This window comes from Carassius carassius, chromosome 37 (assembly GCF_963082965.1).
Source record: "Carassius carassius chromosome 37, fCarCar2.1, whole genome shotgun sequence".
In the NCBI taxonomy this organism is placed as follows: domain Eukaryota; kingdom Metazoa; phylum Chordata; class Actinopteri; order Cypriniformes; family Cyprinidae; genus Carassius; species Carassius carassius.
This window is the reverse complement of record NC_081791.1, coordinates 10,390,403-10,405,306: the sequence shown is the minus strand read 5'-3', so window position 1 is coordinate 10,405,306 and position 14,904 is coordinate 10,390,403. Positions and strand designations below refer to the sequence as shown.

The following is a 14,904-nucleotide window of genomic DNA, read 5'->3' as shown; positions in this document are numbered from 1 at the left end:
TAAGCCTGCTTATACAGTATCACATGCTAACAATTACTTAGACACTGGTTTTCTTTTACAGTTTATACTATAGACTATTATTATTTAGAGGGAAACATAGCTTATTAAACAATCAACTTTACATTTTGCTTTCAGTCCAGTACCTGCGATCACCTGGAGAAGACCAGACGGAGTTCCTTTTCCCAGAAAAGTGGATGTTGGCAAATCCAGTGGCGTGTTGGAAATTCCTTATTTCCAACAGGAAGACGCAGGACAATATGAATGCACAGCTGAGAACTCCAGAGGCAAAAACACAGTGAAGGGGCGTCTCTCCTTCTATGGTAGGGCAGAAATATTTCAGAGACTAAATACACTTTTCCATTGAAGGAAAATTTCTGTCAAATTTAAAAATGGTCTAAACATGTATGAACGCTGTTTGCATGGAAAAAGGATATACTTAGCAGAATGTTCACGCCAGTGTAATTTTATTTAGATTCTACCCAAAATTTTTACAATTTATTTAGATTTTTTGTTTGATATTTTCACATTTCAGTCTTTTTTCTAGCTATTCATAAAGTTTACATCTTGACTGAATTAAGGGAATTGTGATATATAACCTCAGAATTGCAAGGTAAAAAGTCTGAATTGTGAAATATCTCAGAATTGTGAGAAATAAACACAGAAATACAAAATATAAACTTCAAATTTTGAGAAGAAAGCAAGATTTGTTAGACAAAATGTTACAATAATATTTGTTTATTTCATGGTGAAAAAAACCCTGAATTGTGAGATACAAATTCAGAATTCTGAGAAAAAAGTCAAGATATAAAATCAGAATTGTGACATTTTTTTTTTCAAGTAACAAAGTTTATATTGTGAAATATAACCTCAGAGTTTTAGTTTTATTCCATTGTAGGAATAAATACATTTGAGTTATTTATTTTATTATTTTATTTTACTTCAACCTAAAATAAACAAACATTAGAAAAGTTGTCTTGGCAACTAGCTGAACAAAAAAAGTTAATTTGTTTTATATTATATCAAAAGAATTGATTGTTTTTAATGGTTTTAGTTTTAGTTGATCATAATATTTTTGGTTCTAGCTGTTCCTTTTCTTTGCGATGTAAAAGAATGGTGAACACTGCTTTCATTTTATAGAAAAGAGCAGATTGGACATTCAACTGATTCTACACACTTTCCATAATCTGACAAACACACAATCAATACGCACCTTTAAGCTTTTATGAATGCTTATATAGTTTAACACTGATCAATATTATATGTTTAATTGTAACCCCATGATGTTTTATAACCAGGATGTCAGATTTTCATGAGAAACCCTGTATGTTGTAATTATTTGTCATTGCAATTATTTGTCAGGTAAAAATCCATAATCTCCCATAGACTGTATTGTCCATCTATCTCTGCCGTTGGAGCTATGGAATAATCAATATGGGTCACTGTTGTTTATAACATAATGTCTGAAGTCAAAATTATTAGCTCCAGCAGTGTGACTGATACCTATAAAGCATTCTACTTTGTCTATGCTTGCACTACGGTGTGATTTATTCTCCTTTCTCTTTCATCTTATAAGAAAAGTTAAACCTATGCAAGTCACACCGACCTTCAATGAACCCACAAGAATCATTCTCATTTTAATATGTTTTCAAGGCATTTTTAAAAAATCATCTTAGCTAGTATAAATATTTAATCAAGGTTAAAACTGTAACATTTGCACTTTTTCTAGCACCGTCTTCTCTTTGCATGTTTGGGAAGGGTGTGTGTTGTTCCTCAAAGCAAATATTATAAATATAAAAAATTAATAAATATTAAAGCAATATACCAAAGACAGGCTAAAAATCCATACAATTTGATCCCCATTTAGTGAGAGCTGAGTAGTTTAATATCCTCAGCTCAGTGTGAATGCAGTTTACTAAATGCCCTTATAAATTATTCATATAGTATTATGCTTTTTTTTCTTCATTCTAATCAATGTTGATTGATTAATAACTGGATTTGTTCATTAATTGGCTCATAAACTGCTTGGTTGGTTTACTGATTCCTAACAGAGGCTAATCAATAACCAACTCTAAGTCTGTCTGGGATTCAGGGAGCTGTTGAAAATTCATTTTTATCAGCAGCGTTTTGTGAGGTGCTGATATCTCGCTGTGTGTTGTGTGTTTATTGATGGATCTCAGCATCCCCTCATCTGGTGGAGAAGCCTCAGGATGTGCAGAAAGCCATTGATGAATCTCTGCTGTGGGAGTGTAAGGCAAGCGCCAAGCCCAAACCGTCCTACAGGTGGCTGAAGAATGGAGAACCGCTCGAGTCCTTTGAGGTGGGAGTTGCGGTTCGCTTTATCTTTAGTGCCCCTAAAGGGCAAGTTAGCAATTTAGGAAGACTAGAAGGAAATTGAAATCTAAATCTCAAGTCTCAATCTTTTCTCATCTTTTTCAATAACACAAAATAAATTATACTTAATTTCAGGATTTTTCTTCTCCTGATTAAGTCTCATGCAAAGAATGCTGGAAATGGGAACTACAGCTTAAATTTTGTCAAAAATGTCAATTATGTCAACATTAAATTTACCCCAACAGTTGGGTTAGTCCATATTTGACCCAAAGTTGCATTGAAACAACCCAGCATTTCCAAATTAGTAGACTTTAAGTATACCAGTTTAGTATTCTAAATGTACAATTGCAGGGTATTTTTATTAAGTACATACAGAAAATATGTAAATGTATTTCAAATACATTTTAGTATATATTTTTCCCTAGGGGTACCATAAAGACTGTTCTGGTATACATTAAGGCACATGCACAACAGTTTTAAAAACAAGATGTGATAAAAAAATAAAAGACGGCACTCAATGACTTTATATTGCCTTTTTCAGTATTATCTTGTCTATTTTTAGGATTCTGGATGTGTATTCCAAAGCTCTGGTTTAGGTTTGTCTCAGTTGTTGTAAGGTTCTGACTAGTTCTGTGCTGTATTAATGTCATGTACAACAGAGCTTATTTTCATTCTGAGAGATAGTGAACACAATCTCGGTGTGAGACTGCACTCTTAATGAGCTGAGGTGTTACCATTTTGTAAATGTCACCATCGGCTACTTCAGCGTTTGATCAATCTTCAGACCAAAGGTCATCCATGTAGTCAGAGGAATAGAAGAAGGGTGTCGTTTGTTATTTGATGATTACAATAAACAGAAAAAAACTAGCCACCATATTTTACCATAATACATCTCTGTTATGTATGGTTTCCATGAAGGAGGGAATTGATGTCAAGTTGGATGACCGACGAATTGGGATATCACTTCGATAGACCAAAATACTTTGAGTGTAAACTAAACGAGCCAATGCACATTGGCATGCAATTATTGCATCCAGGTGCAGCTGATCACAGCGTGAGTATAAAAAGGCAGCAGGTGCAATGCATACCAGGTTTTCGCTGTGGAGCCAGCTGGTGACCCGTCCTCTCAGCGGTGGTACAGCAGCCGTGGTGATGGGATGTGACGTCTCCATTAACTCCTTCAGGGAACGAGGGTTACCATACGTAAGCGAGACATTCCCTTTCAGTCGGTCACTCTCGACATCACATTGGATGGCTCCATGGATGCCAAAGCTACATGGATGCTGCCCTTTCCAGGACCCTATGCAAGCCACCTGTGCCTCTTTTTGGTGTAGGCCAGGGTAGAAGTTGTAGAAGTCAGTCAAGTTAAGTCAAGTCTGCTTTATTGTCAATTCTTCCACATGTACAATACATAAATAAAGAGAATCTAAATTGCGTTACTCTCAGACAGCCGGTGCATACAGATAACATTAACATTAAAGCCTAAAAATCTAGATCAAATATAAAATGTAGATACAACTATACAATAAGGGAATGTAAAAAAGACATATAATTACATTAAAAATAAAGTTAAATAAAGCAGCGCAAGGCAAATGGCAGATAGAGTGCAAATCAATGAAGTGAACAGCAATGCAGATAAAAGATTTTTAGTGCAAAAACAAAAGCTTATTAAAGTCTGATTAAAGTGACAAAGGGCTCAAGAGCAGTTATTTTATTTAACTGACTGATGAGGTAGTGAAATGACGTCAGGTCCATGCTGAATGAGGTAGTGAGCAGACCAATACTGCACAAAGTGACTGGTGCATGTCATCGTATATTAGTCGGGGGGAGATCTGGGGGAGGGAGTTCATAGTTCAGTGATGCCTGGGGCAAAAGAGTGGAGGGGGGGCAAGTTGGGGAGTGAGTTCAGCTTCCTGACAGCCTGATGGAAGAAGCTGTCCTTCAGTCTGCTGGTCCTGGCCTGGAGACTCCTCAGTCTCCTCCCTGATGGCAGCAGGCTGAAGAAGCTGTGTGACGGGTGGGTGGGATCACCTGCGATGCTGAGGGCTTTGCGAGTGAGACGGGTTCCGTAAATGTGCTGGAGGGAGGGGAGAGATACACCAATGATCTTCTTAGCTGCTCTCACTATGCTTTGCAGAGTCTTTTGGCAGGACGCATTGCAGGCGCAATACCACACAGTGATGCCAGGACGCATTGCAGGCGCCATACCACACAGTGATGCAGCTCGACAGGATGCTCTCGGTGGTGCCTCTGTAGAAGGTGTACATGATGTGGGGTGGGGCTCTGGCTCTCCTCAGTTTGCGTAGGAAGTAGAGACACTGATGTGCCAGTGCTGCAGTGTTTTCAGTCCAGGAGAGGTCCTCTGTGATGTGCACACCCAGGAACTTGGTGCTGCTCACTCTCTCCACAGTCGCACCATTGATGGTCAGAGGAACGTGCTGAGTGTGCGGCCCCAGTGTTCAGTGTGATGGTGCTGGATGTGTTGCAGCTGACCCGTACTGCCTGAGGTCTTCCAGACAGAAAATCCAACAGCCAGTATCACAGCAAAGTGTTGAGCCCCAGCTGGATCAGTTTGTAAATGAGCTGTTGAGGGATGATTGTGTTGAATGCTGAACTCAAGTTTCAAGTTTTTTTCAAGTTTTTATTTATTTATATAGCACATTTAAAAACAGCAAACAGGGCTGACCAAAGTGCTGAACAATACACAAGATACAAAGCAAGGACATAACCACACATTCATGACAAAAGCTCACAATGTATTAAAAGCTAAAGAAAAGAAGTAGGTTTTAAGAGAGGATTTAAAAACAGTTAGAGATTGAGCCGCTCTGATGTAAAATGGAAGGCTGTTCCACAGCCTAGGGCCAGCAATCGCAAAGGCTCTGTCTCCTCTATTCTTTAACCGTGATCTGGGGACAGACAAAAGTTTCTGGTCACCAGACCTCAGATTTCGTGTGGGATTATGTGGACAGAGAAGCTCGGACAAATAGCTTGGTGCCAGATTATTTACGGATTTAAAAACAAAGATAAGAATTTTAAATTCAATTCTAAAATGCACTGGTAGCCAATGCAGCGATTTTAAAATAGGGTGGGAGAATAGACCCCTGCGGCACTCCACAGGAGAGTTGAACAGGCGAGGAAGAAAAATTACCAAGTTTAACAGAGAAACTTCTATTTGTTAGATATGATTTAAACCAACTGAGAACAGTTCCCTGGATGCCCACAAGATATTCTAGTCGGGATAAAGAGTTTTATGATCAACTGTATCAAAAGCCGAGGTTAAGTCTAGCAGTATTAGGATCACTGAGTCACCAGCGTCAGTCGCTAACAGTATATCATTAGAGACCCTTAATAAAGCAGATTCGGTGCTGTGCAGAGGCTTAAAACCAGACTGGAAAGTTTCAAGAATTTGATTTGAGCTAAGAAAAGACTGGAGTTGATTAAGAACCGTTTTCTCCAATGCTTTTGTAATAAAAGGTAGTGTCGAGATCGGTCGAAAATTATTAAAATCCTTGTCATCAAGTGAAGGTTTCTTGAGAAGAGGTGTAACAGTAGCTTGTTTTAGGCTATCAGGGATAGTCCCTGTGCTCAAGCATTTATTCACAAAAGACACCAAATTTGTTCCAACTGAATCAAAAATTTGTTTCAAAATACGGGGAGAAAGAACATCAAGAGAGCAGAAGGAAGGTTTCAAGTGATCAACAATTTCTCTGAGAGACAGAAGAGAAACTGGGTCAAAGACGCTCCATATGGCTGAAGAACAACCCAGTTCAGGCGAGACAATAGCAGAAGGTTGTAACTGAGCTCTTAGAGAGGTGATCTTCTCACAGAAAAACCTTGAGAAACCTTCACATAATGATAATGAGGGGTTTGAAATCACATTTACAGGAGGATTTAGAGCAGAATTTAACACAGAAAATAAGGCTTTTGAACTGTGATGGTTTTTTAAAATTAAATTAGAAAAATACTTAGACTTAGCAGACATCATGGCTTTCTGAAAAGCACTGAGGGAGTTTTTCAGCATTTCATAAGAAACTTGAAGCTTATCACTTTTCCATTTACGTTCTGCTCTTCTACATGCTCGCCTCAGAGAGTGGATGGTATCATTGAGCCATGGTTCAGTCTTAGGTTTTGACTTCTTAGTTATTAAAGGAGCAGTGGTATTTAAAACCTCGGAGCATACAGTATTGAACAGACTAAGATGTTCTTCAGCATCCAAGTCAGGTAAGGGTGACTCCAGGGACAGAGACAGACACACCTCATTAAAGGTGTTAGTGAATTCATCACGGAAACAGGGAGAAAAGGAACGAGTCCATTGTGCAGTAGGAGTAATGTGCGATCTTGAAGGAGGAAAGGACATAGAAAACAGTACAGGCATATGATCAGAGATCAGAGTGTCAAAAACCTGAACATCAGTAACGGAAATGCCATGTGAGAGTACCAGGTCCAGAGTATGACCACGAGTATGAGTGGGATCTTTCACCCACTGAACCATGTTAAATGAATTGATGAGATTTAAAAACTCCATTATTAGAGGTTTTGACTGACAGCACACATGAATATTAAAGTCCCCTAGCAGAAGAATATTGCTGTAATTAGTTACACATTCACCTATAAAAGCAGTAAATTCACTCATAAAATCTTTCACTAGGTGAGGGGGGCGATACAACAGCGCTAACAAAACAGGATCGTCAAATTCCAGTCGCAACAGCTGTACTTCAAAGCTACTGTAGATTGTAGACGGAACAGAGCGACAGTAACTACTAAAAGTGTTTTTTAAAATCACCGCTAGACCACCCCCGCGGCCAGAAGAGCGCGGAGAGTTAAAGAATGTGCAGCCTGCCGGAATCAGCTCAGCAAAAGGACTTAAATCACCAATCTTCGTCCAAGTTTCTGTGATGCACATAAAATCCAATGCGTGGGTAGTAAAAAAGTCATTTAAGATGAACGTCTTATTGACAAGCGACCGAATATAAATCAGAGCCATCCTGGAAGGTGCCGATGCAGAGATCGCGGGAGAGAAGACTCTATTCAAGGATCGAAGATTTTGTAGATTAGCTCCACCGCGGCGAACACGGATCGGAGGGTAGCAGGGGATCGTCGAATAAGAGTCCTGGAGAGTGGTCCGAAGCCAGCGAACAGGTGGATCGAGCAAACGCCAACCAGCAGCACATCGGCCAACTCCTAGATTCCACGTCGTCATGGAGACGAAGCTGGATGCGCGGGTGGTGCGGCCAGCGTGTAGCGCCATTTTCAGTTTGACAGCAACTCCTCCGCACTTGCCGCATCTCCTGCGGCGCTTTCTGCGGGGAACACCATGATGCCAATTACGCAGATACTCTGGAATATCCCAGGTAGAGTTTGGAGAGCAGGATTGTGAACCAGCCACAGAGCTTTTTAACTCTGGGTTATATGTGGCCACGAAAGAGTCTCGAATATCCAGAAGTAACTGGCGATCATAAACCAGAAGCGAGTAGCAGTTTGATGCAGATAGAAGCACAAAAATAGCACAAAGTAGCAGAGACATCAGACGGCATGCCACGTACACCGGCGCCATCTTTTCTGAAACAGTTCAGTTCCTGAAAACTGAAGTCAATGAACAGCATTCTGACATATGAGTCCTTTTTGTCCAGATGTGTGAGTGCTGAGTGGACGGCAGTGGCGATGGCATCATCGGTCGACCGATTGGACCGATATGCAAACTGGAAGGGGTCCAGGGAGGGGGGGAGGGCAGACTTGATGTTGTGCATGACTAGCCATTCAAAGCACTTCATGAGGATGGGGGTAAGTGCAACAGGTCAGTAGTCATTGAAGCAGGATGGAGATGGCTTCTTTGGAACTGGAATGATGGTGGTAGTTTTGAAACATGTGGGAACAACAGCCTGACTCAGTGAGATGTTGAAAATTTCTGTGAAGACATCAGTGAGTTCTGCTGCACAGTCTCTCAGTACATGCCCAGGGATGTAGTCAGGACCCGGAGCTTTGCGAGCATTGATCCTGCTGAATGATCTCCTCACGCTCTCTGGGATCAGCGTCATCACCTGGTCGCCGGGAGGAGGTGGAGTCTTCTGTGCAGTGGTGCTGTTTTGTTGCTCAAAGGGAGCGAAGAAGGTGTTCAGCTCATTCAGCAGAGAGATGTTGTTGTCACAGGTCCGTGGTGGGGGCTTGTAGTCTGTAATGGTCTGTATCCCCTGCCACAGGCTCCTAGTGTCTCTGCTGTCGCTGAATTGATGAGCTATCCTCCTGGAGTGCTGTCTCTTAGCCTCTCTGATGCCGTGGGACAGGTTGGCCCTGGCTGTTCTCAGACCCACCTCATCTCCGGCTCTGAAGGCAGCGTTCCATGTCTTCAGGAGTCTATAGACCTCCCCTATCATCCACGGCTTCTGGTTGGCCCGGACAGTGATGGTTTTTGTGACCGTTAATGTGACCGTCAATACACTTGTTGATGTAGGCAGTTACAGTCTCTGAGTACTCCTGGAGGTCAGGGGTGTTATTTCATGTGGCAGCCTGCTTAAACATGTCCAAGTCAGTTGTGTTGAAGCAGGCTTGAAGAACCTCTGATGATCCTTCTGGCCACACTTTAATCTGTTTGTGAATAGGTTTGGGGACTTTAATGAGCAGTCTGTATGCAGGCATTAGCATGACAGTGATGTGGTCTGAGGCTCCAAGGTGGGGGAGGGCTTTGTAAGCTCCTCTCTGTGTGGTGTAAACAATGTCCAGAATGTTATTACCTCGTATTGGACAGTTAATGTGTTGGTTTATTTTTGGAAACACACTCTTTAAGTCAACATGGTTGAAACCCCCAGCTATGATGAGAAAAGCATCAGGATGTGCTGTCTGCTGCTCACTGATGTGCTGGTACAGTTCATTTAGTGCGTCGTTCCTGTTTCTGATGATGTTGATCAGGGGAATGTACACTGAAATAAGAAGTATAGCAGTATATTCCCTCGGCAGATAGAACGGCCTGCACTTAATAATCATAAACTCCACCAGGGGTGAGCAGTGTTTGCGGATCACAACAGCATTGTGGCACCACGAGTCATGGATGTAAACAAAAAACTCGCCGCCACTGGTTTTTCCTCCCGCAACGACAGCTCTGTCCGCTCGATAGCACGTAAGCTGGTCGAGCTGAATATCGCAGTCTGGAACGCCGTTGCTGAGCCATGTCACCGTTCTATCGGGACAGAGAGAAGCCGCTGCGTGTGGATGCGCCGCCATCTTGGTAATCTTTTAGCACTACCCATTCAGTGAGATTGGATAACACTGGGAAAATGTACCCTTTCCACTTGGATCAGGGATGCTGCGGAAACTCCATCTTTCCTGAAGGAGGTCTCGGGAGCAAATACACATATTAACATCTGTTTAGGTGCATATGGAAATTTGGAGGTAATTGTAACCCTCTTGGAAATGGCAGAAGTCTGCCAGGGAAACAAATGGTCTGAGGCTATACTGTGGACACATATGGGATCCACTTAGGTCTCACATATGGGACCAAGCCTTGTACCAGTTCTCAAGGATTCAGTGAGTGAAGGCCTGGCACCAGACACTCCGCCATGCCTGGCTGCTGAGGGGATGGAGGAGCTTGACAGGGTCTACAGTACGGACACTCTGGAGTAGTTTTAACAAGCCGACACTAGCCAGGGCTTTTTAGTGCCACTACCCATTTGAGGTGAGAATACAGGAGGATACCGGGTCCACATGAAGGCTATAGAATCTACCGAACATGTTGATGGTCGCCCAGCCTACAGCTCTACAAATATCTGTCAACTTCTAGTTCGCAATCTGAACGGGCAGGGCACACCCTGTGCCTAATAAGCCAGTGATGACATCCACAATCTAATGTTGTCAAAAGACCCGGTACTTCGGTACCATCGGTACTAAAAAAATGAAAATATCATGGTACCAGGTTTCTTTAAGTACCGGTGGTACCGAGTACTAGGGCTGTGCGATTAATCGAAGTCGATTTGAGATGTTACGATTTGCTAATCGCAAAAGCCTGCAATGTGGACGCGATATTACTCTGTTCCAGCATATGCATGACTGTCAGCCTTCAGTGACAGTCTTACTAACCAATAGAGTGAGGGCACCTCCGTTCTCCCCAATCAGCACTGCTCTAGGCAGCTGTGTAAACGCCCACCATAAAAAAAAAAAATTAAAAAAAAAAAAAGGAAAGCAGGAGAGAGACGGAGTGGGATTATGGTGTCTACAGGGTCAGGTCAATAGTTAGGCAAATTAAAACATTTGTTAACTTAAGCTTTGAAAACACAGACAACGAGTCAACCGAGGTTGTTGAGACCCTCCTCCAATCCAGAGCTCCCTCAACGAGGAAACTGTACGCCCTAAGGTGGAAACTCTTCACCTCATGGTGCAGAGACCGTCAGCTAGAACCAACTAACTGTCCAGTTGGTACAATTCTGGAGTTCCTACAGGCCAGGCTCTCTGCAGGGTTGACCCTCTCCGCGTTGAAGGTTCACGTGGCGGCCATTGCGGCCTACCACGCCCTTCTCAAAGGCCAGTCTTTGGGAAGACACCCCCTAGTTACATGTTTCCTCTGCAGTGCGCTGAGGCTGAAACCTCCAGTACGGTCCCATATTCCCCCGTGGGACTTGGTTGTGGTGTTAGAAGCAATGTGCAAACCCCCATTTGAACACATTTAAGATATTTCAGACAGACATCTTACACTTAAAACCTCCTTTCTGTTGGCTATCACCTCTCTGGTAGTCTGGCGGCATTGGTACTCATTCCCCAAAGCGTTGTTCGATGCAGCTTGAGTTCCTGAAGAGGAACGTCTCTAGGTTACGTATGTAACCCTAGTTCCTCGAGGGAACGAGACGCTGCGTTTCGGAGCCATACCCCCGGCACCCCTCCCGGCGCTTGCTGGTACTCGAAGCTGATGCCAGCTGCGCGGCTCGTGCTTTTATAGCTTCCTGGTCACTTACGTCACCCCGCCTGTGACGTCACGCTCTGCCATTGGACTGATAACACACCATATTCAGAGTCGCTCATGCTAAGCGCGTTCCCCAAACCGTTGTTCAAAGCAGCGTCTCATTCCCTCGAGGAACTAGGGTTACATACGTAACCTAGAGACGTTTTGTGTTGCCATTTGTTTTGGTTCATTTTGTGGGATTTAAGCTAAAGAAACTAAGTTTATGATACAACTATTGTCACATTATAAAAACAGTTTTGGAGACGTTTTTGCCTTTTAAAGTAAGTTGCACCTTTATGTTTACTGCAGACACAGAAAACAGCTACCCTGGGTGTTACTAAGATTACTGTTGAGTGAAATAACTTGTCTTAAAGGCACTTTAGTTGTACTGAAATTGAACACAACTGTGACAGGCCACAGACTTAATAGACATTTCAGAAAAAATACAAGCAGGTTTTTTTTTCCTCCCACGAACTAAATAGATCAGTCACAATATTGCAAACCATAGAAGTGAAAAGTCTATATAGTAAACTGGCAGAGTAATACAAACAGTGAAATGTTCAGTGCTATTACCAGCAATGACATTCTTATTTATTCTTATGAGTGCACTAAAACTAACTGTTGTATAATCTGTATTTATTCTATGTACTTTTAAATTATATATTTTAGGGCTGTCACTTATGAGTAATTAAACTACCAAATTTTGCTATAAGTTTGATTGCAACATATAATCATTGCTGTTGATAGTGTTCATCGCCTGTTTTTCTTATGTCATTTACCAAAAATTTACCGTACTGTTCCCACCAGTTGTTGCACAAGTTAAGGTTACGCACGATGACGAAAGCATGTTAGGACTAGCCCTCCCGGAACTCATTGAGATTGCATTTCAGTGCCTGCAGTTTGAAAAAAAAAAGATCTTTGAATGGAAGTCTATGAGAGCACTCGGGGCGATTCTCAGTTTGACAGAAATCGCCCAAAAAGGGCCGGTACTACACAAAATGCGACTCAACGCTGATTGGACTATTTAGAGGCAGAACAAACAGTCTAGAATGGTAAAAGCTAGCATGACACTGTGGTTGAATGTGAAAGAAAAAAAATCCCTCCCTTTCGCACTTTGGTGGTGCGTCGCCCAATCGCCCTAATGGAGAAACGGGCACTGATAGAAATGCTACAGACACTGTCATTTCTTTAACAAAAGCATGTGGGTTTAAGCAGAGGTGGGTAGGGTACCCAAAAACTGTACTCAAGTAAAAGTACTTATTGAAATATTTACTAAAGTAAAATTAAAAGTAATAGTCTGAATAGTCACTTGAGTAATAGTAAAAAAAAAAGTATTGGATAAAAAAAAACTACTCAAGTAGTTACTTTGGATCATATACTGTATATCTATAGTCTTTTTTTATTTAGATACATAGATAAAATGTATGTAATGTATGTGTGTGTGTGTGTGTGTATATATATATATTGTCACAATCATGAACTGCCATTCTCTTGTTTTTGAGTTTTTTCCTTATTTAGTCATTTTCCTTTTTTTGTTAGGTTAATCGATTTCTCCACACCTGTTTCTGTTCTTCTAATTACTTACCCTGTGTTTTATAAACCCCTTCTGTTTGGTTCTAGTTTGTCCGTCGTTTAAGTAACTGAATTGTACTTTTGTACTGAAATTGTACTGTAATTGTACTGAATTGTGCCCAGGGAGGGCTTCTGAACCCCAGTTAAGCCCAGGTGAGGCTCCTGATTCCCCGACGAGCCCAGGGAGGGCTCCTGATTCCCCGACGAGCCCAGGGGGGGCTCCTGAACCCCAGTTAAGCCCAAATGAGGCTCCTGATTCCCTGACGAGCCCAGGGAGGGCTCCTGATTCCCAGATGAGCCCAGGGAGGGCTCCTGAACCCCAGTTAAACCCAGTGTCGGCTCCAGGCCCTGAGTCCCATCCCATAAGTTTTCCCAAGTATTTTGGGGGGGCCTCCCAAATCTCCAGATCCGCCAGGGCCTCCCGAGTCTCCAGATCTGGGTCCAAAAATTCATGCCCGAACCCGAAAGAGACCCGTAATGTACTACAATGAACCGACCCGGACCCGTCTAATTGTTCAAAAGCCAGACCCGAACTCACCGGGAAGACACAGACCCCACTGGACCCGATTGTTATTCCACCTTAAATTGCTATTACAAGTCAATAAACCTGTTGCGAAAAAAACAGCTTTTTGTCTTACCTAATTTAAAGAGCCGTAGTCTCTCTTCCATGTACCTGACTGCCTGTGATGCATTACAATCCTCCGACAAGAAAGTTATCCATGTTATTCCAAGTCCAAGCTAAATCCACTCATTATTTCAGCTTCAAAAGTCCACTTGATGTCACTGTTACGGATAACAAATGCAACTGTGCACATGTTCATTCTGACTCAAGTTAACTCGCATAATAACTTTGACTGTTTGCCCTTTTGAACTGTAATAACGATCGCTCGTGCCATGGCCGCTGACGTTATTTATTTGCGATCATCTCTGTGCTCTCTGCTCTACATCGAGTCTGAATCTGACCATTAAAACTTTAAGATTAAACCGTCAATTTATTATTATAAAAATGGGAGAAAATGTAAAGCGTGGTTTGGCGGTTGAAGTGTCCCTCACTGGTTGCCATAGAAACATGAAACGCGCTCGAGACTGCACATGCATGCTAGCTATATCAACCTTAAATATTTAAGGTTGATTTGCAGCGTCACAGAAAACATTCATGTGACAGTTCACCTCAGATTGTGTTGCTGATTTGAAATATATTCAATATTAGTGTGTCAAGTCTGCAAGCATCATCACCATGCGTGCACTTGCATTAACTCTGCGCGCTCTGCTTCTAAAGGCAGAGAGAGAGAGAGAGATCGCTTTTTTTTGGCTCACTCTTTTCTTTTCCTAATTTTACAAGTTGCAAGTTACAAAAAACACAAGCAGTGTTTGATGACGGCCGGCTGTTCTCCGAGTCAGATGACTTCGATCGCACGGGTATTAGCCTACACACAATGTTAATCAGACCCAGGACCCGAGGTAATAGATTCGGACCCGACACGGACCCGGCTGATCATTTAAAATATAGACCCAAACCCGTACGGCTCCCAGGTCAGGTCCTGGGTCGACGGGTCTCGGGTGCACTGTGAAGACCTCTACCACCATGGCCGCCCCAGTCTCCAGATCCGCTATGGCCACCCCAGTCTCCAGATCCGTCCATCATTTAAGCAGCTGAGTTGTAGTGTCCTTGTGAAAGCGTCGCTGAGTTTTGTATGTTTTTGTCCACCATCATCATAAAACCTCCCTCTTTGGATTTCCGTTCTGCTCCCTTCTTCCTAAAAAGACACCTGTTACACATATATTTTTCATTAGCCTTTATGCCAGTCTTCAGTGTCACATAATCCTTTAGAAACCATTCCAATATGTTGATTTATCAGTGATGTTCTTCTTAGCTTTCTATTCATCAAAGAATCCTAAACAAACTGTCACAGGTTCCAAAAAATATTAAGCATCAAAACTTAAAAAAAAAAAAAAAAAATTCTGATTTGCATCACTGAATTAAAGTATTTAAGAATTTTAAAGTATATTAATTATGTATAAATAACCTCTGACATGGAGAAGAGTGAAAACTCCTCATACGACAGTTAAGTTACCGA

General features: G+C 42.1%; 1 protein-coding gene across 1 annotated transcript in view; it reads left to right on the top strand.

Moving 5' to 3' along the window:
• LOC132117981 (contactin-4-like) overlaps positions 1 to 14,904 on the top strand; it is a 101,450-nt gene that overhangs the window by 58,389 nt on the left and 28,157 nt on the right. The window contains exons 7-8 of the mRNA XM_059527421.1: positions 136 to 320; positions 2,178 to 2,317. Coding sequence (XP_059383404.1) covers positions 136 to 320; positions 2,178 to 2,317 — 325 coding nt within the window. The remainder of the gene's footprint in view (positions 1 to 135; positions 321 to 2,177; positions 2,318 to 14,904) is intronic.